The sequence below is a fragment of the Trichosurus vulpecula genome, chromosome 5 (genome assembly GCF_011100635.1).
Source record: "Trichosurus vulpecula isolate mTriVul1 chromosome 5, mTriVul1.pri, whole genome shotgun sequence".
NCBI lineage: Eukaryota > Metazoa > Chordata > Mammalia > Diprotodontia > Phalangeridae > Trichosurus > Trichosurus vulpecula.
The window spans coordinates 136,970,082-136,997,581 of NC_050577.1; the positions used below are offsets into that span (position 1 = coordinate 136,970,082).

At 34.0% G+C, this 27,500-nt stretch overlaps 1 protein-coding gene across 1 annotated transcript in view; it reads right to left on the minus strand.

The window, feature by feature from the left end:
* FOXP2 (forkhead box P2) overlaps positions 1 to 27,500 on the minus strand; it is a 698,983-nt gene that overhangs the window by 6,516 nt on the left and 664,967 nt on the right. Inside the window, exons 18-19 of the mRNA XM_036759264.1 lie at positions 27,335 to 27,404; positions 26,364 to 26,527 (exon numbers count right to left, since the gene is read on the minus strand). Of these exons, the coding sequence (XP_036615159.1) occupies positions 26,364 to 26,527; positions 27,335 to 27,404 (234 nt within the window). The remainder of the gene's footprint in view (positions 1 to 26,363; positions 26,528 to 27,334; positions 27,405 to 27,500) is intronic.

Consider the following 27,500-nt stretch of genomic DNA (forward strand, 5'->3'; position numbering starts at 1 on the left):
TACGCAATCTTATATAGGTCATGCCCTTTTCGTATGGATATCAACTGGGTTTTTGGCCAAATTTTATCAATTCCTCTTGATTCTTTTGGAGACTTAGAATAAGGTTGTCTTTAGGGTATATTTTGTAACAGCTTCCTTTTGGGGCATAGGGTCCAATCACAGACCTGCCTTATATAGCATTCTACTTTACAACAAATGGTGATATAGTAAAGTTCCAGTGCATTACAACTTTTATTAGAAGAGTACCCATGTGTATGAAAGATACTTTATGAGCCAGCATACATCAAAAACATAAAAGACAATTCTAGGGTGACATTTTCTTGCTCTGAGTTGTAACATTTTGCATGCATGGGCAAAGAACACTGAAATCCCCCAAATGTCTCTATTGTGTCAAGCTACTATAAAGTCAGCTCTAATCTCTCAATTCACTATATAGATTACTCTCAAGGGATAAGTTAGACACTTTGGGAAGTGCCCATTACAATGACATTAATGCACTCTATAGGGGTAAATCATGAAATTATACCATGGAAGATATAAATAAAAAGGCAAGAGAAGAATTTGTCATTGATACTTAATCAAACTTAAGGATTTTTTTCTTAAATTTTTTGTCACCAAAAAGTTATGCTATAGTCTTAAAATACTGTCTTCTAACCATACAGAAAGAAACCCATGACTATTTCAAGTACCTGGCCTTCTCTATCAGTATAGCTTAACACCACTTCCTAGTAAACTGAAAGAATTAATTCGAACATACTTAAGTGACTAATAGAAAGTAACATATGAACTAGATAAGTAGAACTAACTGTTCATAGATCTTTAACACCATCGATTTGATATGTTATTCCATAACATTTTCAACCTATCATTTGATTAAAAAGACATATATGTATACATGAGAATTACTTCAGAATAGGATTCAGGTTTAAAATATATCCACAAGGACTCTATAAGGGGCTATTAGATATCAATTCAATTATACAACCACTTAGACTAATTTTTCACTGAATTAAATAATTATTTTATTGAAATGACTAAATCATCCTGTTGTTACAGCATCATGTAAAAACTAAGATTTAAAAATATTTATTACATGAATATCCTTGAAATGTACTTCATATAGAAATAAATGACATCTTTTAAAATGACTACTTATGAAAGTTCCTGTTGATGACATTACAAATATATTTTGAGATAATTGTGAAATAAGTTAAAGTACAAATTTTAGCATTTCCAAGTCCAGTCCATGAATCTAAACATTTTAAAGATTGCTAAATTATAGTAATAAATTACATGTAAGTAGAAGTAAAGAAACTAGATTCTAAGATTGGTACAATATCACCTATGTGTAATTAATTTTTGACAATGACTTGAGAATATACATATAGCTTGTCAAATTTCAGTGGCTTAATATTATGACTCCTTTATTTGTGAAGCCATTTTGACATTTGGTTGAATAGATTTATTCTCAGCTCATTTCCCACAGAAGACGATCTTAGGGGTCCTATCTATTTTGAATCTAACACTTCTAGTGTAGATAAAAGCAACATGTATAGTGAATATGTTAGCTTAAGGAACCCACCAAAAGAAAGTTGTATTATTTCTACCAAATTTTCAAACTACCTCATTTGTCAGGGAGATTTATTTTGTATACGAACACTAATATCATTTGGTTACTTGTTCATTGCAGGTGTAGGGGATGATTAACACATAAAACGATGCTGATTCAAGCTGGTCTTTCGTGTGTATATGTGGGAAATAATCATATTTCAAAGCACTTTCCCCTTGTTTTCTTTCCACTCTCCTTGAGGCATCTCCTTGGCTTTTGAACCAGCTTGACTTTTGAATCACAGGTGATTCAAAATTCATATAATGCTTTTCCAGCTAATTGTTGGATTTGGTGATTTGATCTTGGTGAATTTCCATCTTTGATTATTGCCTCATAAACTTGGTCTGTTGATTCCCAGATTCTAGTGTTGAGATCAATTAAATTCAGGCCAACAATTGAATTTGGACACAGAATAGTAACTCCTCCACCTTGTGCCCCACTGCCATCAGAACAGGCTTGTGGACTGTGAAATTATTATTTACTAATCAACAGCATGTATACATTTCCTATGGTCTTCCACCCTCATTCCCATAGGGACTAAAGCAACAGGACATTTTTTTTTTTGCTTCAGATCTTCTAATGGCTCCTTATGGCTTAAAGAACTATGGTCTAAATTTCTTAATTATTCAAAGCTAACCACCATTTTGTTCCAACCTCATTATCCAATTTTACTTCCCTTTACTCTCCAACACAAAGTTTGCAACTTATCCAGCTTTCTCCTGTATAGAACAGTGTTTTTCCTTCTCTCTTTGATGCATCAAATAAAATGCATTTAGTTCCTCCACAGATCTTTCTCTATTGATCCAGCTCACAATTATTTCCTCTTTAAAACTTAGCATACTATTTTATCTCCACTATTTTGACTTATAGAACAACTGAATTTTAGAGCTAGAAGGGACCTTAACGACTGCCTAATCAAATCCTCTTATTCTACAAATAAGAAAATAGGTTTAAGTGGTTATTGGTTAAAAATTATATATCTATAGCCTTGGCTTCTGGCTCCTAGTATGGATTCTTTATATGTCACATTCTCTCTCAGCTACTTCTTGGCTTGGGTTGTCACTTAAGTAATTACTTAAGTGTTTATTACCGAAGTACTGATTTATTACAGTCACTTAAGCATCATCACATTTGCATGTCATAGGATTATAGCATCAAAGATTTAGAGCTGGAAAGATAGGTACCTTAGAGTACATTGAGACTGGCTCCCACATTTCTGAGACCCAGAAAAATTAAGTGACTTGCTCCCTGTCATAATATAGTAAGGGTCAGAAGTGAGATTTGACCCATGTCCTTAGATTCAAAAGCTTTTCTTCTTTGCTTTACACCAGCCTACTTCTTTTCTCCTCAACTGGATGTCGGTCTCTTATAAGTAAGAAACCATGTTCTATTTTTTTGCTTGTACCCTTCTAATTTAGCTCTATGAAGAGTGTAGGAGAGAACTGGTTTTAAATCATGACTTTGACACTAGACTATGTGACCACAGGCAAAAAATTTTCATCTCTCTGGTGCCTTATCTGTAGAAATAGGAATAGTAATATCTATAGTTTCTAATTTATAGATCTGTCCTGATAATGTACATGTTTATATAAATCATTTTGCACATGTATAAAACAGGATTATGTTTCTTCTGAGATCTCTTTCAGCTCTAAATCTATGGTTCCTTGAAACATCTGGTATTACTGGCCAAAGACCATGCTCTTATTTTAGATTGTAAGATCCTAGATGGTAGGGCCTATAACTTGTTTATTATTATTACGTTATTATCATCTTTCCTAGTGCCTGCCTCAGAGAATTGCACACTGTAGACATTATGGGTTTTTGGTAGAATATAAGCTCCTTGAGGACAGGGGCTGTTTCACTTTTATTTTTATATCAAGCATATGACATTATGTACATACTAGGTACATCTTTGTTGATCTGAATTGAAGGCATTTAATAAATATAAAATGAATGAGTCATCAAGAGTTTACTTTATCAACTCTATCAAGAGTTTATTGCTAATAGTAATTTCTCCAGGAAATCAGTGACTACTGAGATTCAGTTCTTTTCAGACTGAATCAGTACAAAATGAGGTTTCTTAACCTGGGTTACTTGAACTTAAAATTTTTTTTGATAAGCATTTCAATATAATTGATTGGGGGGGGGTAATTTTAAGTATTTTATGTATTAAAAAAGCAGAATAGATGGGGTCATAGGCTCCATCAGATTGCCAGAGGGGTCCATTGACATACATAAAACCCCCTGGTTAGAAGGCAAAGTACTATGCTCCTGTAGGTCTTATAAACAGAATGTAAAGTCAGCAGCTTATGTAAATGTATATTTATTTGCATATAGTCAAGTATTAGGCAGCAAGTTTGAAAGTATTTTATTTCTGTATAAGCCTTGTCAATGAAACAGAAATACATGGCAAGAAAAATCTTGATGTACTGGGGAAGCAATAATGGTATGGAAGATTCATAGACTATATTCAAGTCGCTAAACATTTATTAAGTATTTATTAACTGTTTGCAGAGCACAGTACTTTCTGAGATAAAGTATCTAGAGAAAACATACTACCTGCCTTGTGGCACTTATAATTCATTGAAGGGGATCATCATATGTTAGATTTAGAGCTTGAAGGGGCTTTAGAGACCATCTATCCCAACCCCCTTTATAGATGAAGAAATAGTAGACTTGAGAAGTAAAGTGACTTGCCTAAGGTAGTAAGTAGCAGAGGCAGTACTTGAAACTGTATCCTCTAATTATGTATTTAGTGCTCTTCCCTCACTTGATCACACAAGGTTTATTTTCAAATAGCTTATAATCTAGTTATTTTACCCTAAGTTAGGTTAAGTAACTCATTTACTTAAAGTTCTACTTTAAGAGCATTTTACACATTTAATTATAATGTATGACAAGTGCATCAAGTGTTATAGACTATCCATATATAGATTTCTACCAAGAGGGAAGAGGCCATTTTGAACTGAGGGGATTCAGGCAAACTTCTTGGAAGAGGGATATATGAGTTAGGCTTTGAGGCTGAGTAGGAATTTAAGAAAGATGAGAAGGGTAGTCTAGGCATAAGGGAGTGGTGTGAGCTGAGGCACAGAGTATGAAGAGTAGATGAAGGACATTTTCACGGAACCGTGATTTTGTTTGTTTGGAACATTGTGTAGAGGAGATAAAATGAGAAAAAGTATGTGGCTCCAGATGGTGGTGGCCTTTGAATACCGGGCAAAATAGTTTTTACTTTACTTGGTAAGTAATAGGGAGCCACTATAGGATTTTAAGCATTGGATTCAATTCATAAGGAAGATTAGTCTAGGAAAACTGAAAAATGGGATGGGAGGGTTGAGAGAGTGGAGGTGGGAAGACTTCTCTTAGGAGGACATTGCAGCAGTCTATGTAGGTGGCAATGAGTAGCACTAGGGTAGTGGCAGTGGGAACAGATTAAATAATTGTATCCAATTCATTTAGAATCTTTATAATTACTTAGGTCCATTTACCTGAGATTTCTCACTTGAAGATCGTAATGTGTGTTGCAAATTTTACTTAGTCATGTAGTATGCCGAATTCCTGAATAGAATGATGACAGACAACAAAATGCTGCAGGTCCCAAGATTTTTGGTAATTCAAGAATCTATACCATGAAACAACAAAATACTTCTTTATTTCAAGATAAATCCATTTAAAGCATTTGTGAAAGGCACTGGATCATCTCATCACTGCTCAATTGATTAAATTCTAGAGGTGTAGCCTGTTAGTGCACAGGCACTTAACTAGTTGCATATTTTGCTAAGAAAAAAATCCTAATAAGAATAAAAGATGAAACCTAGAGCTCAGTGAAAATTCATTAAAAATATAGCACCCATTTCCCCCCATAGATTGGCTTTTTCCAATGCCTTTCCAATCTTGCCTATTTATCCTTTGCATTAGAAATGGTAGGTCTTCTATTTCAAAGGCTAACTTAGCCTATCATATTTTATATTTTTCATTTCTTTCATTAAAAGAATGAAAAATTCAAATTGTTCTTTGGATTTAGTTTATCATTGGTCCTTATTATGACTATATTATAAGTGCTGCATTCAAAGCAAGTGATGAGATATAATTTGGCATTACTAATTCTATAGCCATGCAATCAAATTAAATGCTAAAATACTTAAGTCATGAAATAAAAAGGACAATATGACACTGTTCTAATATCTGTGAATGCCCAGATTCTGTGTCAGAGACCCAGGCTGGCCCTTATAGTGTCCTCTTGATGTCAATAAATAAGAACTTTTCCATTCAAAAAGAGAAGTATGTTTCAGTGTGAGAAAATCCCTCTTGAGAATGCTAAGCATCTCTGGCCTACAAATTTATTTCCATCAGTCATTCATCATTGTCATCATCATTATCTCATCATCATATCCATTAGCAAACAGTTGTTGAGTAATCCACAGACTGCACAGTGGCTCATAAACTGCTTTGGGCTTATGAAAATTTTGGTTGGACAGAACTTTGAAGAGAGTAATTACAAGTCGGAATGAAAGCTTCAGAGGCAGTAGCTCTATATAGCTTGATCTTGTTAAAATGTGTCTTTCTGGGTATGTTATAGATCGAATTACCCTTCCTTTTAAAGTATGTTCCCTTTGTTTAAAATGATGTATTTATATCTTTCTCATGATGGTCTAGATCATTTCTAACATGAATTTATACTTGTTCACTAATACCAGGATTCTAATGGAGTTGGGATTCATAGCAAGTTAAGACCTTATATCTGTGGGAGGTCTGGTGGGGGAGGAAAAGGTATTTGGGTAAACTCATTAGATTGTAATCTCCTTGAGAATATGAATTATTTTATTCTTTGCATTAGCATTACCTTGTACCTAATGCAGTCAATCAATCAAGTTGACATTTATTAAGCACCTACTATAAAAGAAATAAAGATAGTCTGCTGGGAAAACAATAGGTGCTTATTGATTGACCTAGTTATATGTCAGGACAGATTTGGAAAGATTGAAGTTGAATCTATGAAAAAAAATTCCTGGCTACCATGGTGATAAGATGCTTATGTTACTGAAAGAGTTTTTCAAGTTTCTTTTTCTTGGTAGGGTACTACAGAGGAATTAATGCTAGATATGGAACCAGGAGGACCTGTGTTCAAGTCCTTCAAAAGAACCAGTATGACCACATTTTCATGTCTTTTCTCATATCCTTTCTGCTTAGAAAGCCTGTTCAATTCCTAACCATCCTTCAAGATATTCCAAATAGAGGTAATTTCTGCCTTCTCTGAATCCCTTTAGCACTTTGTTTATACCTTTCTTATTATACTTGGAATGAATCTATCTTTTATTTCTAATTATATGTGTATGCATGTCATCTCCTTCAGTAGACTATCACTTCCTTGAGGGTAGGGATTATTTCTTATTCTTATTTGCATCCCCTCCTATCCCTGTGCCCCAGGGTGATTTTTAGTGCTCTTCTAATACCTATCAAATGAAGAATGAAACAAAGTCTAGCAATCCAAAGTGAGCAGTAGTACATATGAAGAGGCTTGAAAGTTGACCAGATTATCTGACTTAGGGAGTTCACTGGGCTCTAAGGTCCCTGGTACCTACTGCAAGAAGGAATGTGATATGAATTCTTTTGCAGAAATAAATTATTTTTCCGTAAAACTCAAGGAGGAACTAATCAGAGAGGGGTATCTTTGTGAAATATATGTATGTATGTATGTATATATACATATATATTTATCAATGACTTAATTATAAGATAGAATATAGATTTGCTGGCTTGATCTATCTCTATATTTTGGCAAAGAGCATTATAGGATTATCTAAATTTGGAGACCTGAGTTTTTCTTCCTTCCTTCCATAAAGCAGTATTATGAGGGTATAGTACTGAAGAGAAAAACTAAATATGTCTACTATGATAAATATTTTTGTTTCTATTTTTAAACTGGCAAAACCAGCTATAATCTTTTGGGTGATATTTGAGAAAAAAGTTTTAGTGTTTTTTAAAAGTTAATTCACCACCTGATGAATTAGAAACATTATTTCAAACTAGAGAACACAGCATGAGATGATAGGAAATGACCTCTAAGGTTCCTTCTGCTTTAAATTCATGATCCTATAACTTGCCCATAGCTTACACATAGCTTTAAGAGTCAGAGGAAGAAGCATGGAAAATAGACAATTCATTTCTATAGTCTATTTGACAGTCTAGGTACGGCAATGGGGTACATATACCCCAAACAGACAATGAGCTAGCTACATTAATAGAATGGATTCCTCACCTAAAGAAATGAATTGCCTCTTTGTTGTGAAATTTTTAAGGACCCTAGGCACCAAGGAAAGGCTGAAGGAAATGCTAATGTTTGTTCACACCCTAAAGCAAAAGAGGAAAATTATAATGTGCAAGTTTATCTTTTTAGATTGTGGTCACACAGTAGATTCCCTGAAGGAATGCAAATCTTCATTTTCTCCTTTCTCAAGATTAAGTAAAAAGTCTTACCAATGTTACCATTTTCTTTAGGATGAGAGTATCTTATGACTTAAGGTATAATATATGGAGGATTTTAATATGTTTTTAACTGATACAAAGTCAGAATATGGAATCACAGCCATTTTTACATTCCCAGATATCTAGATAGCCTCAAGTACAATTACTTAAAAAACTGTATACTATGACTAAGGAAGGGGTCTTTGTTAAAGTAAAGTGCATAGAGTTAGTGAAATAATGAAGATACCAATAGAAATGACTGTAAAAAGAAGGTTTTCAGACCCTTCAACATTGTTCAGATTCCTCTAGCAATTCAAGGAGAATTGCTAATGTCACTACATTCTACTTAGCACAGATCTATTACACAAGTAATTGTAAATGTGTTCCTGCTTTCTACTTAATTAAACAAAAAGGTTCCTTTTTAACTGTTTATCCAGATGGGAGAGGGATAAGGAACCAGACCTTGTGATTTAATGTGTTTATAGGGTTCCCAAGTGAAGGAACTCCCTTTACCAATGCAGGTTGCCATGTTCTCTAAAATTTGTCTTCTTAGAGAATAACCCAGAACACTGAGATGTTAGGCGACTAGTCCTCAGCCAGGATGTGTCAGAGACAAGACTTGATCTTCCCTACTTTGAGGTCGGCTCTCTATTCACTATACCACACTGCTAAGGATTTCCCCTTATTATTTTAGGACTTTAAGAAGTACTGTCTCTGCGTATTTGATGAATTAGTCCTGTCACTGTTTCTATAAAGTGATATTCCTCTAAAGGGAACTAAAAAAAACCTCAGAAAAATCTTTAAGGAAAGTGAAGACATCATAGTTCTAAAGTTGTTTTAATATGGAAATTAGTTTCAAGTGGAATAATACATCATTGATATTGCATAAGTATCAGTAAAATCAGTAAAAATATATATGCATGTAACCATTCAATAATATTTTGATATTTTTCACTCCAAAGAAATCATACTGCATTTGTACAAAACACATCTTTTTTATTCAAACATAATTATTCTCACTCATTTTTAAGTTTCTTATTTTCCTCGTTACTTCTAGCATTGTTTCATTTATATGGTTTATGCCGTATGAGGTACTGATAGAAAACGTTTGTAATTTATGTAGCCATGACTTCTCAGAATTAGAATGGACATCATCTGACTCAAAGCCAAATTTTTGGGGTTTCCCCCAATATTGTTTAATTAATATTTAATTTTTAAAATACAGCTTCATAGTTTATACACAATACTTTTACATTTTTTATTTCATTTTATCACCACAAATCTGAAACATTTGGCAAGTATGTACTTTTTTATTTTTATTTTGTAGCTAGGGAGGAGAAAGGTTGGGCAACTTATGGAAAGACACTTAGCCAGTAAATGATGGAATTTACTCGAAAGCTAAGCTCTTCTCTTGACTCTCTAACTACACTTGTATGATATTGTGAGTCTGTTAGTCAATATTCAGTTATTAAGCACCAAATATGTGGCAGGTGCTAAGTGCACATTCCTTTAAGAGCCAGCAAACTCCATTAGTTCAAGCACTTTCTCTTCTCTAACCTTTGTATTTCTTCCAGTGCCTAGCAGTGTTCAATATTTAAGTTAGTTAAGTCTAGTCACCTTTCCACTGCTCAAATTCTTAATCTACAATACAATAATAATAAATTAATTTATATATTTCTTTAGTGTTAAGTCGTAATGATTTTTAATATATAAAATATAAGTATAGATAATAAACTTCTCTAAATCTCTTTCTTCATGGTCGAAAGTATGTAAATTCCTTGAAAAATTCTTATTTTCTATTGTAGTTCTGCAAAGCGCCTGAATCAGTACTTTGCACTCAATTTTGTTTACTGATTGATGAAAACTGCTGTTACAGAAATATGTAAAAGGCCATATCAATATTACTGTTACTTAAATTATTTGTTGTCTTGTCTAGAAGGAATGTGTAGTAAGACCAGTTTCAATATATCAGTGGTGAAATCTTAAGGCTGACTGTTCCAGTTATTTTGAAAAATACAAATTATCTCTGAAGCATTAGCATATTATATAATTAATGAATTATAAAGATAGACTCTTCAGTTTCCTGAATATCACACTTTTAAAGGGTGATATTTTTGGAAAGATTCTATAGAGTGGGTATCACATGATGTTGAAGTAGAAATGAACAAATGGAAAAGAAGTGCATTTTATCCCAAAAAGCAAAGTTTAACAGGAAAATTACTATTTCCAATACTTATATGATTCAGTCAAGTGGAGATGCTGATACTGTCATCTTAATTTCTATTTTACATAGATATATTTATATACACATACATTCTATTTTTTATATAGGTTATAGCTCTATCTAGTTCTAGACTGTTCTAGACCTCAGAATATTTTTTATTTACCTACATTGTTATGTAAGTATGATGCTAGAATAAATAAAATATTTAACAGCTACGAGTTCTCTAAAAAAGAGGTATTTTTTTGTTCCTGCTTTTTTAAAGGAAATTTTGAACATAACAATAAAAATGAGTGAAATTTAAAGCTTTTAAAATGTAAAATATTAAAATGATTTTATAAAGAAATGTTTTGCTACATTTATATATAAGAAGCAAGTCACACTGTTTAAATATCCTTTTAAAATAATTTGTCCTATTTTAATAATAAAAATCTACAGCTTAATTCTGTCATAATTTCTTTCACCTAAATAGGCACTATTTTCTGATTATTTTAGACCAATTTCAAAAATTTAAAAATTCTCTTATTTTAAAAATGGCAGTGTGCTATAGTGGGAAGAACACTGACATTGGAGTCAGAGGAGGATCTGGGTTTAATAAACCCTCCTCACCCTCCCCGATACCTACTAACTACCAATATGGCCTCAGGCAAGTTCTCTCTTTTGGCCTCATTTCCTCCTTTATATAGTGAAGAAGGTTGGGCCAGTTGACTTCTGAAGTCACGTATTAAATCTGTGATCTTGATATAATATAATATACGTGAATCCTGAAAATAAAAATGAATAGTTAATTTATTAACTAAGAAATTCTAGAATAGATCTATATAACCAATGAAGACTAAATTTCCTTTTACTTCTAGACTTTAAAAGTTGTTCTTTTACCGATTTATTTATACTAGTAAATATGAGGAATTCTATGATTTAGGGAGTATTAGTTTTGCTTTGGATTGGAATAGGTACACAAATAACTTTTTTCCCAATGGTTTCCAAAAGTCCAATGGAAGATATTTTCCTATTCTTCCTCTACAGGGTATGACAGGAAGCTCTTTAGAGATATAAAAGGACAAACCCCAAATTGGAGCTTTAGATAAGGAGAGAACCCACTGTTCCAACTATGAGTAAATATAAAAAAAGTGCTTGCATTTTACAGTTTATGACAGTCTAGGGATTAGATCGAATATCTATTTTAATTGAACATTTATTTCATATATCCCTTTCCAAGTCTAAACTCCTCAGAAATAATATGACTGGATATTATTATATCAAGCTGCCACACCATCATCTGTGTCCTTCTAAACCAAATAAGGAAAATTACATCCTTAGTTCTTATTTACCTAGTATAACTTTATATTGAATAGAGCTTATTCCACTTTAAATACCACTGCCATTTACTATTTCATTATAGAATAACAATATTCAGAATATTGCTATTTAACTTGAAAATAAAATGTCTACTCCCAGCAGTATGATACTAATTTAGTGATATGTTTTTAAATCTATACCTCACTTGACCTGTCCAAAATTAGGCTTCCATGTGAAATCAATGGAACAGCTCCATTGCAGTGGATCAGTATGTAGGCATATGATTAAGACACAGTTTTATGGATTGTCATTATATGAATACTACCATAGAAGGAGTTCATCTATATTCAGAATAAGATTGAAATTCATTCAGATTTAAGTAACATTTTCTAAAGTTAGAGAATCAATGGAAACTGAATTGAGATAGTCAGATTCTTTAAGTAGGAAACAAAACACACCAGAAGTTTATTTGATAAGTCTTCTAGTTTTACTGCAGAATTTTAATTTGCAAAGTGATAATCACCATGAGACTATAGCTGAATGTGATTCACTGAAACTCTCATATGTAGCGACTTCCTTGTAGGCATGAATCTAATGAATGTGCTGCCCATTGGTGCAAATAAGAAAACTGATAAAGCACCACGGGTTTCTGAATTCCATCTTGTCCTTTGTAAAGCATGGGTCTCAGTATTATCAATTAGGCAATATTAGATTAGATTTAGAATTCAGGGAGGTGCTAAATGGAACACCATATGATGATTTTAACGTGGAACAACAATTAGCTGAAGTATGTATGTTTCGCAACTCTCTATTAAAATAGGATGTTTTCTTAAGGAAATTTAAAAAAATTAATATTTTATGCTTCCCCCTTTGCCTTCCTTATTGAGTTTATTAAAGAAGGTAATGGGGCAAACAGCAAGGTGCCATTTAGTTATTTTAAACAAATCTGAAGATAGCATGATATCAAACTGAAGAAGTTTTGGAGAGAATCCAATTTTCTGTAGGTACCAAAATTCTCTTTTACTCTTTTTAAAAAATCTAAACTAGGTGGTCCAAATAATTCAGGAGAAGCATATTTTGAGGCTCTCTGTAAATAAGAAAAGATAGATGTTGCAGTAATTTGAAAAATGGAGTAATTTTTATGACCAATGTCTTTGGCTATCTTAGATTTTGTCATATTTATTTCTAAGAGAACAAGGTATTTCTCAGGCTCTGTTCTATTGGTTCACATGAATCTTACTTATGAGCTCCTAAAGAGGGAGATATTCTTATTAGGACATCATGGTAGGAAGCAGTATACTCAAATATTAAAGTACTTAAAAACTGTATTTCTGTGGTATGGCCATAATAATGATCTCTAGCATTTATAAAACACTTCAAGGTGCTTTGCAGTTATCTCATGTCCTCCTCCCAACAACCTTGTGAAGGAAGGTGCTTTTATTATCCCCATTTTACGGAAAAAAAGCCTACATGACCTACCCAGGGTACCATAGCTAGTAAGTGTCCAAAGCAATTAAAACTCAGGTCTTCAGGATCCCAAGGCCAGCTCTCTCCACCATACTGCCTAGCTGCCTGGGCACAGTGAAAAGAACACGGTTCTTAGTCTCAGACCCTGGTTTGGGTCACAGGGTTAATACTTCTGGCCCTGTATTTATGGCAAAATCATTTAAACTTTTGAGACTCCTTTTCTCATTTTTACAGCGGTAACAATGCTTACACTCTCTCCTTAATAGGGTATTTTTTTTATGAGGGTCTGTAAACTATAAAGCATTATGTAGATGTACATTATTAAGATACAAGGACTGATTATGGCTTCTCCTTCTTCTAGTTGTATTTTGGTCTGAACTTATTTCTTCAGTGTAGGGAACTCTTCTTTCCTAAGCCCAATCTGAAAGTGTTTTGTGGTCTGTAATCTAGAGTTGCCTGAGGCACCAACTAGGTGAACCTCATATCAGGGGCAGATGGCTAGTATGCAGGTCTTAGCTGCTGGGCTTTAGCTCATGTATTCCTGACTCCAAAGCTAGTTCTCTTTCTACTTTTCCATACTGCCTCTCTGCATCAGTGTATTTATGTAAGCACGTGTCAAATAAAGGATGTGACAGAAATGGCAATAATAGTGAATTCTCAGGAAAGCATTTGACAAAAAATTTAATTACAGTAATTGGATAAGTGCCAGTGTTTGAAACTCCAGGATGATACTGAGAGGTAGCGCAGTACGGTAAAAAGAGTTCTGAATGTTAAGCTGGGACAGACTTGGGGTTCAATCCTTGATCTGGTACTTTGGTTCTGTGGATCCCAGGCAAAGCATTTAGGCCCTCAAATCTAACTTTCCTCATATGTAAAATTGGGATGACACAATACTTCAACATTCTATTTCACAGGATGACTATGAGGAAAAGTCTGTATAAGCCTTGAAATACTGTATAAATGTAAATGATTATAAATTATTAATTAATCTTTCATAACCATATAAAAATATCTGCTGCTTCTATAATTGTGACTTTTTTGGATCTATAATAATAATAAAAAGTGCTTTAGTAATGTAGGGACCATTTAGAACTTGAGATTTTTTTAAAAGTATATATCTAGAATGCTTAAATATAAATATGCTGGTAGTACACTCCTTTAATCCTGGTTCCCAGAGAGGCTGAAGCTGATGGATCATGTGAGTTTGGGAGTTTTGAGCTACAAGCCCATTGGGTGTCTGCTTTAAGCCTACCACCAATATGGTGAAACTCTTGGGACATGGGGGTATCTATCAGGTGGTCCAGGTCAGAAATAGAATGGATCAAAGTTTCTGTGCTGAGCAGTACTGGGATTGGACCTGTTAGTGGCCACTTAACTTGCAGCATGATAGGCTCAAAAACCACACCACTACCACTGCAGAAGATGTAACAAAGCCAGCTAAGTTAGGAAGAGTTTTGTAGTGTGTCCTTGGAAATTGTGGGGCTATATGTCAGGAATCATCTGTATAGCTCTATAAAAATCTTTCCAAAATTTACAGGATCCCACAAATTTTTACAACTGTCACAACAGGAAGACAATATTTTTTAGCTGAAGGCACTATACCTTTGGGGGAGGGTTTTTTTTGGTAAAAAAGAACTAGAATGGTTAGTGATACATACACGGACTGGAATAGTTGGGGAGTTGGGGGAGAGGGAGAACAAGAACACACATCCAAGTTAGGTACAAAAGTAGCAGAATGATGAAGTTTCATGACATGAAAATAATATGATGTTGAAAAAGAAAAAGACCTTGGGATCTTAGCATGGTAGGAGGTTTCATATGAAACTGATTAACACATGGAAATAGGAGCTAGGAAGGTACGTGCCTCAGTGTTTGTAGCTTCATCTTACAACACATGATTCCAGTCCACAGCAAAACAATAAAAGTTTGATTGGTTTGTAAACAAGTAGATGGAGCATTTTACCTGTTCAAGTTGTTTCTTTCAGTTGCTTTCCTGGGGAACACAAAGTAACTGTGATTTCAAATGCTTTCTTCCATAGAGATCTAAGATCTCAAAGGGCTTTATATATTATACCACCTATCAATATTGGGAATTCTACATATACATACAAATATCTACTTCTACTTTTAAAGTAGAAGGAAAAACATGAAAAATAATGGAGTGTAGGAGAAAGAGGGCTGGACTTGGAAGGAAGGATGGAAGGAGATAACAAGTAAGTGCCTTGAGAGCAGCAAGGTGGCATAGTGGAAAGATAGCTGGGCCTAGAGTCAGAAAGAAAAGACCTGTGTTCAAATCCAGCTTCAGGCACTTAATGGTTATGTGATCCTGAGCAAGTCACTTAACCCGGTATACCTCAGTTTCCTCATCTGTAAAATGAGTTGGAGAAAGAAATGGCAAACAACTCCAGTATCTTTGCCAAGAAAATCCCAAATGGGGCCATAAAGAATTGGACATGAATGAAACAACTGAACAACAAGTGACTGTTAGGTGTCAGGCACCGTGCCAAGTGCTTTGAAAACATTACTTCATTTTATCCACAATAATCCAAGAGGTAGCCTCTATTATTATCCCCATTTTACAGAGGAGGAAACTGAGGCAGGGTCTTTTTGATTCCAGCCCCAGTGCTCTATCTACCATACCAACAGCTGATGATCCTCAATCAAATCCTCACCATGACGTATGCTACTTTCACAATTTTAGGGATATCACATGACCTCTCTGCACCTTAGTTTCCATATCTGTAAAATTAGGGAATTGGATTCAATGCCTCTTCTGACTCTGGATCTATAAACATTGCATTGATTTTTCTACATATTTGGGATGGGGGCAGAAGGGGGTACATGACTTAGAAGCAATTCATGTTTAAGAAAGCCATGGCTTGGGATATGTTGTTTACTATAAAGCCAATATGTCTCCAATGTGATATGACTTTTGGACACCTTAATGCAAATTTAGCTCAGTAAAAGAATAGGTAAGGTTCTCTCTATATACTCTGTGACAGATAATGTCGGGCATATTTAATTTATTTCTGGGTATCACTTTTTAGGAGGAGTATTTAATAAACTGGAGTGTATTTACAAGAGTGTGACTTTGTTTGATGAGGGAACTGAAAATAATGTAGCATGACGATTGTTTCAAGGAACTACAACTGTTTAGCCTGAAAAAGAAAAGACTTAGGGGAGACAACGCTGGCTGTGTTTACAATATTTGGAGGGTTCCTGAATGAAAGGAATTTGTGCACATCAAATTATTAGGAAGTTCTACCTTAATTTGAATCTTCTCTTGAGCATTTTGTATCAACCTAAAATGACTACTTTTTGACACACTAAATAACTGTGAGAAATGGTTGTCATTCAGAAGCCCACTTGCCCAACAGAATCTTCCCTTCTCTGTGAACCAACTGAAACTTCTTCCTGCCTTGCACTGTGACCGTGGACCAAATGAAGCCTTTTACCGATAAGTATCCTAAATTGTAAACAGTGTAAACTTCTTTTATAAGCACAATATTTATACTCAGACTCCATAAGGAAAATCGATAATTTTCAAACTTCAAACCTCTCATAAGAGGAAAAGAATAAGCATCTTGCCCAAGTAATAATGAATGATTAAATTATAGAAAGCTGATGACATTATCTGTCACAGATTGTGTTTGTATAGTTCCTGGGTTTGTCTTGGCAGGTAGAATGATACAAAGCTAAGACATAACCTATGATTATACCCTGACACATAAGTAACTCCTTAATTTAAAAAAGTATGGTCCAATCTAGTAAAGTATGAACAGCTGATAATATAGAAGAGAAAAGGCTGAAAAATACCATTAAGTTTCTCCCTTTGTTCAAACGGAAGGCAATGACTGAAAACGGACTGATTCTTCTGTTATGAGTTCAACTTAGAATTGCAGACAATTGCTCATTTTTTAGTGTAACATCAATCACAATAAAGTTTTTTTTTAGTTTTCACCATTCATTTTTATAAGGTTTTTGAGTTCCAAATTTATCTTCTCCTTTCCTTTACCCCTCCCCAAGATGGCAAGCAATCTGATATAGGTTATGCATGTATAATCATATTAAACATATTTCCACATTAGTCATGCTGTGAAAGAAGGGACAGAACAAAAGGGAAAAACATGAGAAAGACACAAAAGCAAAAACCAGAATAAAAGTGAAAATAGTATACTTTGATCTGCATTCAGACTCCATAGTTCTTTCTCTGGATGTGGATAGCACTCTCCATCATGAGTCTTTTGGAATTGTCTTAGATCATTATATTGCTAAGAAAAGCTAAGTATATCATATGTTGTTACCATGTATAATGTTCTCCTGGTTCTGCTCACTTCACTCAGCATCAGTTCATGTAAATCTTCCCAAGTTTTTTCTGTAATCTGCGTGCTCATCATTTCTTATAGAACAATAGTATTCCATTACATTCATATACCACAACTTGTTCAGCCATTCCCCAATTGATGGACATCCCCTCAATTTCCACTTCTTTGCCACCATAAAAAGAGCTGCTATAAATATTTTCATATATGTGGGTCCTTTTCCCTTTTTTATGATCTCTTTGGGATGCAGCCCTAGAAGTGCTATTGCTGGATCAAAAGGTATATATAGTTTTGGGCAGAGTTTCAAATTGCTCTTCAGAATGGGTGGATCAGTTCCTAACTCCACCAACAATGCATTAGTGTTCCAATTTTCTCACATTTCTAACATTTATCATTTTCCTTTTCCATCATTTTAGCCCATCTGATAGGTAGTACCTCAGAGTTGTATTAATTTGTATTTCTTTAATCAATGGTGATTTAGATTATTTTTCTATATGACTATAACTTTAATTTCTTCAACTGAAAACTGCCTGTTTGTGTCCTTTGACCATTTATCAATTGGGGAATGCCTTGTATTCTTTTAAATTTGACTCCATTCTCTATATATTTTAGAAATGAGATCTTTATGAGAAATACTGGCTGTAAAAATTGTTTCCCAGCTTTCTGCTTTCCTTTTAATCATAGTTTCATTGGCTTTGTTTGCGTAAAACCTTTTTAATTTAATGTGCTGAAAATTACTCATTTTGCATTTCATAATGTTCTCTATCTCTTGTTTGGTCATACATCTTCCATTCTCCATAGATTTGGCAGGTAAATTTTTCCTTGCTCCTAATTTGCTTATATCACCCTTTATGTCTAAATCATGTACCCATTTTGATCTTATCTAGGTATATGGTGTGATATGTTGGTGTATACCTAGTTTCTGCCATACTGTTTTCTAGTTTTCCTAGCAGTTTGTGTCAAATAGTGAGTTCTTCTCCCAGAAGCTGGAGTCTTTGGGTTTACCAAATAGTACATTACTGTAGTTGTTGATTACTGTGTCTTGTGTATCTAACCTATTCCACTGATCCACCACTCTATTTCTTAGCAGTACCAAATAGTTTTGATGGTTGCTACATTTTATAATACAGTTTTGATTTGGTATAGCTAGCCTACCCTTGCATTTTTTTTCTCCATTAATTGCCTGGATACTCTTGACATTTTGTTCTTCCAGACAAATTTCATTATTATTTTTTCTAGTTCTATAAAATAATTTTTTTGGTAGTTTGGTATGGCACTGAACAACTAAATTAATTTAGGTAGAATTGTCATTTTTATTATATTAGCTAGGAGTATCCATGAACAATTGATATTTTTTCAGTTATTTATATCTGACCTTATTTGTGTGAAGTGTTTTGTAATTTTATTTGTATAGTTCCCAGGTTTGTCTTGGCAGGTGGACTCCCAAATATTTTATATGATCTACAGTTATTTTAAATGGAATTTCTCTATTTATTGCCTATGGGCTTTGTTGGTAATATATAGAAGTGATGATGATTTATGTGGGTTTATTTGTATCCTGCAACTTTGCTAAAGATGTTAATTATTTCAACTAGTTTTTTAGTTGAATCTCTAGGATTCTGTATGCCATCATATGATCTACAAAGAGTGACTGATAGGTTTATTTCCTCATTGCCTATTCTAATTCCTTCAATTTCTTTTTTTCTCTCTTATTGCTAACATTTCCACTACAATACTGAATAATAGTGGTGAAAATAGGCATCCTTGTTTCATCCCTGATCTTACTGGAAAAACTTTTAGCTTATCCCCATTACATATAATGCTTACTGATGGTTTTAGATAGATACTGCTTAGCATTTTAAGGAAAACTCCAGTTATTCCTACACTCTCTAGTGTTTTTAATAGGAATGGGTGCTGCATTTTGTCAAAAGCTTTTTCTATATTTATTGAGATAATCATATGATTTCTGTTACTTTTCTTTTGATATAGTCAATTGTGCTGATGGTTTTCCTAATATTGAACCAGCCCAGCATTCCTGGTATAAATCCCACCTCGTCATAGTGTATTATCCTCATGATAAACTGCTGAATTTCTCTTTGCTAATATTTTATTTAAAATTTTTGCATCAATATTCATTAGGGAAATTGGTCTGTAATTTTCTTTCTCTGTTTTGGCTCTTCCTGGTTTAGGTATCATCACCGTAGTTGTGTCATAAAAGAAATTTGGTAAGACTCCTTCAGTTATTTCTTTCACTTAGCTTATATAGTATTGGAATTGTTATTTAAATGTTTGGTAGAATTCACTTGTAAATCCATCTGGCCCTGGAGATTTTTTCTTAGGGATTTCATTGATATCTCCTTCAATTTCTTTTTCTAAAATGGGGTTAAAGGGGCAGCTAGGTGGTGCAGTGAGTAGAGCACCAGCCCTGGAGTCAGGAGGACCTGAGTTCAAATCTGGCCTCAGACACTTGACACACTTACTAGCTGTGTGACCTTGGGCAAGTCACTTAACCCCAACTGCCCTGCCTTCCCTTCTCCAAATAAAAAAAAAACCATAATAAAATGCGGCTAAGTATTTTATTTCCTCTTCTGTAAATGTAGGCAATTTATATTTTTGTAAATATTCATTCATTTCACTTAGATTGTCAGATTTATTGGCGACAGTTGGGCAAAATAACTCCTAATTAGTGCTTTAATTTCCTCTTCATTGGTGGTGAATTCACCCTTCTCATTTTTGATACTGGTAATTTGGCTTTTTTTCTTTTTTAAATCAAATTAACCAAAGGTTTATGTATTTTATTGGTTTTTTTCATAAGGCCAGCTCTTAGTTTTATTTATTAGTTCAATAGTTTTCTTTCCACAGTACAGTCTTAATGTATGAGAGAAGATGGCAATTTCTATGTTTCTCATCTAAATATAGATGGCATCTGGCTTTCCTTTTTAGGTACTATTCTAGAAATCTTTTCATGTCAAAATGAATTAACCTAAATAACTTTTTATTTGTACTTGTGAAAGTGCTGGAAAACTCAGCCAAATGGGTAACTAACACTCTTTAAGTACTTATTCAAGACACAGAATTATCAAAAATTTAGAAGAAACTAGATGTCACAATCCACTCTGACTCAAGTTTACACACTCATAGGAGAGTGTCTCCTCTGTCTTTATGGGCAGAAAGTACTGGCCATAATGTAATGCTTAAAAACAGAAAAGGAAAATGAAAGAATAATGGACTTATCTGATAGTATCCATATGACATAGAATAATTAGTAGATATACTGAAGAGGGAGAGGGATTACAAAGTAAGTAACTGAACTCTGCTGTTGTTTTTCCTACCCTTTATTTCAAAAGACAGGGCCACTGAAATTTTGCTATCACTTGTTGGTTGCTCTTCAAATACCATAAAATGATCTCCATTTAATTCTTGTGAGGTTTTTCTCCTGACCCATCCCCCAAAGCCAAGCAGGAATAATCTATGGGAGGATTTTTGTTTCACCATGTCTGCAAGTCTAAAAAGTTTGAAAAGCACTTTTAGAAATAATTTAACTTCTACTTTTATTTAAGGAGCTAAATAGCTCAAGGACCTGTGATTTTCTTTAAGATACTTCAGGTTGTCTTATAATGTTGATTCAGAGACATTAGATAATTTGCCTGCCCTTACACATCTAGTTTCAGAGACCAGACACAGAAGGGAGACAACCTTTTCCTAACACAAAGATGTAGCACTATAAACCCACTAAAGTCATGCCACTTCTCAACAGGTTAAATATAATTCAAGTAATATATTATTCCATTATAGTTATTTAACTTTTGGTTCTTTTAGTTCCTTGTTAAAACTTAGCATCATGTCAATAGTTTTCTTTATGTTTCTACCACATCTATTGCCTAGAAGTGAATATATATTCAATGAGTGGAAAGAGTAGGGCCACATGCAAGACTTAAGGTGGCCTGAAGGAAGGGGACCTGGAGGAAGGGCTAGATTCAGGTAAGTGAAAAGGAAGGAAAACCTTCTAGCCAAGATAAATTTTCCAGGTGGAAACATGAAGGGCATGGTTGAGGAGAGAGGAGTGAACCAGTTTGGAGTAGGTGGTTTGCATGAGTTAATAGCAAGACCAGAGAATGGGTAAGAGAGTAGAATTAGAAAAGCATTGAGCACCAGGTTGAAGAGCATGGAAGATCTCCCTCTCCTTCCTCCCCCACTCTGCCGCCATGTGTTCTTATAATGGTTCCTCCACCACTCCACACATCTGAATACTCAAACATGTTTCCTAAAACATTTCCTATCATCTGTCCCAAACTCTTTTAACTTAACTTTTCTACCAATGGCAATGATGTTTCTCCTCTCCTACATACATATAATATCACCATTTGAGAATTGATGAGACTAAAATTAAAAAAAGCTCTTCCTTTGTTTCTCTAATCTAAATGTACTTAAATATTTACTTTCTTCTGATGACTCAGGCATCTTAAATATTTTGAACCTGTAGTAGACCTATATTTATTTTTATTCATAATTCACAATTTGTGATGATTTGACTCATTACTAGAAGATTGTTGCAGGATATGATAGCATTTTCTTGACTGCAACAATTCAGAACGTGTTTCTAGTAACGTATGGAAGGGTGATCCTTTTATGCAATGTAATATTAACTAAAAAAACTTCAATCTTTGAAAGAAGAATTTTTCTTTTATACTAATCACTATATAAAAGGCTGCTAAAATTACTGCAAGTGTAAACAAGATTGTAAGGGGCATGTTAATATTACTTATGAGAACAGTTTATAAAGCACTTCATCATAGTCAGTGCATGACAATGGATACAGTTAATGATTTAATGTAAGTACTGTTAACATTTAATAGTAATGAGTCTTGCCTGTTTCTCAAACTAGTCCCAATTGAAATTCTATTTAGAAAAATATTTTAAAAATAATTTACACAAGCCCCTGTGGGAACCCAAACTAACAAAACATTTCTTCCAAAACACCTGATAAATGTTAATTTCCACTTATTTAGATCTACCTTCCCACTCAGTTGAAATTAATGAGTTATTTGAGTACTAACACAGGGCTGTACATGTGTGATAGCAAAGTTAGAGAGTCCACATCTTTTTCTGGTCACATTTTTCTGAAATCTTTAATACTACATCTAGTCTGTTATGTAGGAGGGTGAGCAATAACAGATGGGTAGCCTTTGTGCTCCACTGGTACCCGTGGAATCTCAAAAGATCTAGACAAAGTTTCTTGCATCTCGAGTAGACCTTTTATGGAGGATTTATGAGATGAAATAGACAGTCTTAGAGGATGCAGATTAATATCTACATTAATCGAGAAAAGAATCAGTCATATAGAAGCTTGCTGTGTCTATAGTATTGCTGCTACTGGGCTCTTATGATTGTGGGCTCTCTCCTTTTCTCTTCTGTTCTGATTTTATAGCAATGCAACCATATTCTTTCTCTTCTGTTTACAATCTCTCTTAAAGCCCAACTATGTTAAGCTTTTCATGGTAACAGTAGATTTCCTGAAGATGAGGACTGATCTGAATTCATTGATGGTCAAAATAAAACATAGTTGATCATGTATGACGATAAATGACTAGCAATTAAGTTGTATTGGGTTCATTGGATTATAGATCTGAAGTTGGAAGAGCCCTCAGATCTAGCCCAACTTCCTGCAATGAGGAAGATGAGGGCCCAAAGGGGATAAGTGACTTGCCCAAAGTCACAGTGGTGCTAAGCATTGAAGGAGAATTATGGGTTTTTTTTTTCTATTATAAATCAATTTTAAGTCATGAAGTCCTGAATCTTGTGGAATTGTAGAGAGCATCTGAACTGTCCTTGGTTTTTTTTTGCTTTAAGCAATCATTCTTTCCACTTGCACAACCCTTACTAAAACTTAAATGTAGCCCATTTTTATGGATGCAAAAGTACTTAAGGGGAAAGTCTCCCCCAATTTTCCATAAACTTGTTGAATTTTCAGGTGTTCTAGAATTCTTTTAGCTGTATACAGGCAAAAAGGAAGGGTGAAGTTTAGCTAGAAACATCGGTTAAATATGTGTAAAGATGAAAATATTAAATGTAATAAAAGTTGCTTAATACCTCATGATATTATTTAGAATATGCAAAATCTTTATACTAGTAGCAGGATGAAGTCTAAAGAATGTCTGGGGATTTTTTGTGGGTTGACAATTGATGTTTTCATAGGTATAGGTTGTATAGTTTTATACTTGTTATAGCTATATAGTTCCTAAAGTGTGGACACATAGGCAAAAGTGCAAATTTTCAAGAAATGAATGAAATTTTCAACAACATTTTATTTAACTGGAATATTAACAAATAAGATATTCAATATGATTTCCATCATTTGTGATGCCAAAGTTGATGCGCTTTGCAAGACTCACGTGAACTTGTTGTAATAACTCCACATTGCCATCAGTTTTAGCACATTTACTCTTTATGTGTTCAATCAAGTGTGTTGCATCTGTCATTTTCATTGAGTACAAAGAAGTCAAGGGGGCTAAGGTCTGTTAATATTCCAATTAAATAAAATGTTGTTGAAAATTTCATTCATTTCAGGGGCACCCTGTAGAAAATTAATTTGTTAGTCACTTAGAAAAACTTACTATTTGTCATTTAAAGTATTTTTTCTTTCTGCTGGCTAGTTGAAGATTTTATTGAATTTGCCCCAGGATGGAGGTGGGAAAGGAAAAAACAGAGGTTGGGGAAGATAGGAAATACAGTACATTTCCTATGTCCTGATTTAAATGAGTAGAAAATGTTCCAACACCATAGTCTACATGGGGGCTAGGGAATGAAAAGGGAAAAGATGTCTCAACCTGTGAGTATCATGGTGGAGAATGCTTAGTGACAAAAGTCCCTCTACCAATGCAGATCGGCAATAGTTCTGTAACTTTTATTCTCATAGAACTGGCACACTGAGTGGTTCTATGGCTTGCTCAGGGTCACATAACTTAATATGTGTCAAAACTAGCCTTGAACCCAGGTCTTTGTGACTTGAAAGGCAGCTCTCTCTCCTCTACACCAAACCTGTCCTGATGTATATTGACCATTCGCTAAATTAATTAAGAGCTGATACCAGCAGGCATTAAAATCTTGTGTTTAAAGAATTTAATTTCAAAAGAACTTATTTCTTTGCAGTAATAGTCACAATAAAACTAATCAAATTGACGGTCAATTAAAAATTGTGAATCAGTAGTTTCTTAATGGAAAAATACTGAAATCTAAAAATGATGCGATTTAGCAGAGTTAGCATTTTAGGCAATAAAATAACAAGTTTAATAAATGATTTGAATCATTAGTTTTTAAAACTATAACTATGCAGATTAATTTTCTTAGCACTGGTCATCTTTATATGCAGTTATTTCAAAAATTAATCTATAAGTGCTCTATAGAGAGTGTATTAGGAATGCTACCTATTACATAAACACCTCCACTCAGAGAGTCATGTCAATAGCCTTTATTGTGAATGTCACTCATTTCTATAGAATTACTTAAAAAAACAACACGGGATCTAACTCTTGTTTGCTCTTTAAAGTTTTATTGTCTTGGCATTTTATACAGGGAGAGAGCATTAGCATACTCAGGAGATCTGCTAAAAGTAAAAGGCCTCAAGCTACCCACTGCATGGCTGATAGGATAAAGCACAGGATATAAAAACTTTTGTCTGATTGCTCACTTTACTTGTTTTAGAGTACTGCTACTCTCAGGAGCATATATTCATGTTCTTTCTACTTCAAGTTTTATTACTTCTTTTGTATTATTTAATACATCTAAAGACACTTCCAAAAGACAAATTTTTCCATTTTAAAAAAGTAATGGTTTGGAACCTGATAAAACACATTAATGTTCACAGCCCATTTTTTGCAAAGGTGATCGAGTAAAAGGGCTATAAAGCAATTAGGTACATGATCTTAAAGACATAATGGGTCATGGAGAATGAAATGCAAGAAAGTCAACAAAAATAATGTCCCTTTAAAGGTCCAATGCAAGTGGACTCATCCAAAGACCACTTTCAGGCCCCTCACTTTTTACACATATATTTAAATTGAGGGATGGGGAAGAAGGAAATGAGGGTGAATGTGAAAGAATAAGGGTGTGGTGATTAACTCTAAGAAGCTATAAATAAAATACAAATTGTTCTTAATGGAACTTAACTCCATATAAGCACTTTACCATTTAAATTCTATTTTAAAAATATAAATTAATAAGTTCCGTGTTTTTGCTATTCAGTAAACAAGAAATTGATATATTTGACACAACTGACTAAGTCTGGGCATTCTTAAAGCTTTATACACATTTCTGAAATCCACAATACATCAATTTTTAATATTTTCACTCTCTCAGCTCCATTAAAAAGATGGTAGGGGAAAGATTTTAGAGTAATTAATGATATAGTTAGCTGCTAAATATTAATAGGAATCGTAGTCTTGCATAAAATATAACATATAAACCTTGCCAATACAGACGCACCAGTAATTAAAGTTGAATATGTAATTACATTGATTTATAAGACAGGCAAAAAGTTACACTTTACTAGCTTCTATGTAAACTGTGGCTAACAGTTAAACTTTGCATTTTACGGTTTATAAAAATGGATACTATCTCAACTACAGTTCATAAATTGTTTGGAGACTTGTAATCGTAGTAAAAATTGCAACATATTCCAACATCAGTGCTGTTACTGCACCACACAAAACCAAGCTGTCATAATGACCTATAAGATCTAGACACATCTTAAGATAAGATATAAAGGCTTTGTACAGAGGTCAAAAGCAAAATTCAGAGGTGTAGAATTCAGGAAGGCTGTATATACAATAATTATAAGGCATAAGAGAATCTAATAGTTAATTTTAACACATTTATCATCCTAAGCATGGTGTAATTAGAACTTTACTTACTTAACACTCCTCTGAACAGTAAGAAATTAGTCTGGGTTCTTCCCCAGAGGAACTCTGTTAACCAAACTTACATGTGAGGCTGGGGAGAGCAGCCCGGACTGCTGTTTCCATTACTGTCAATGTGATCCAACGAACCATTGAGGTCTTCGTGGACTGCCTGCAGTAAACCACTGGATGCGTTATTTATCAGTCCGGGGTTACTAAGCAAAGGTAAACTACTCTCTGCCAGGGCAGCCTAGGGAAGTAAAAGAGACACAATATGTAACTTTTTGAAGTTGATTTTTGAAACCATATACATGCACATACATGCATGCATACATACGTACATATATACATACATACATCTTTTCTTTAAATGGCTTGAATTACAGAGTATATATTTTGTAAACATTTAATGTGGCACATGGACTAGTGGTATTGGTATGTTAAGAAATATAAACAATATTTCATATTGCAAACTTGATTAATCACACTTTACCCTTCAACAGGGTGACATATCATGCCTTTTCACTTGGTGAAATGCTGTAAGGTAACAGAAGTAGTTGTTCTACTTTTCAAAAAATGACCAGAACTTAACTCAAAATAAAGAAGTCCTGACATTTGCCTCTTCTGCATAAAAATTATATATTATAATTAAACTTTAAAGTTTTTGCCACAAGCACCATGTTCCCCAACACCATGATGTGAAATCATTTATGACGGCTTGGATAAATATTAATGCAGATTCACATGCATTTGCAAAAGCTTCTATCAATCTAACATTTGCAGGAAAAACGAGTATTCCAGATTTTGCCACAGGGTGTCCTTCTTGCTTCTTCACATCAAAAGTAGCATGAATTAGAACTAGTGCTCCTTACAGTACTAGGTGATGCAACTTACTTGGATGATAAACCCAACTACTGAGAACTAACACATTTCTTATACAAATCCAAAAATAACTAGTTATCCTTCAAGCTACAGATGCAAAAAAAGTTGAGTACAATAAATGATACTTCCAAGGTAACCATTTAGAAAAAGGTACATTTAAAAAAAAAAACATTACCTGCAAACTTGCATTAAGAGCTGCTCCATAGCCTAAACTGGTAGGTATGTTTTTCACTAATGTTGGACTTCTGAAAAGAAATGATTCCTTTTTAGTTAAACTTGAAAATAGGCACCTCTGATTTTCCCCTAAGCTATCACACAAGATTTTTATACTTGAAGGTCAG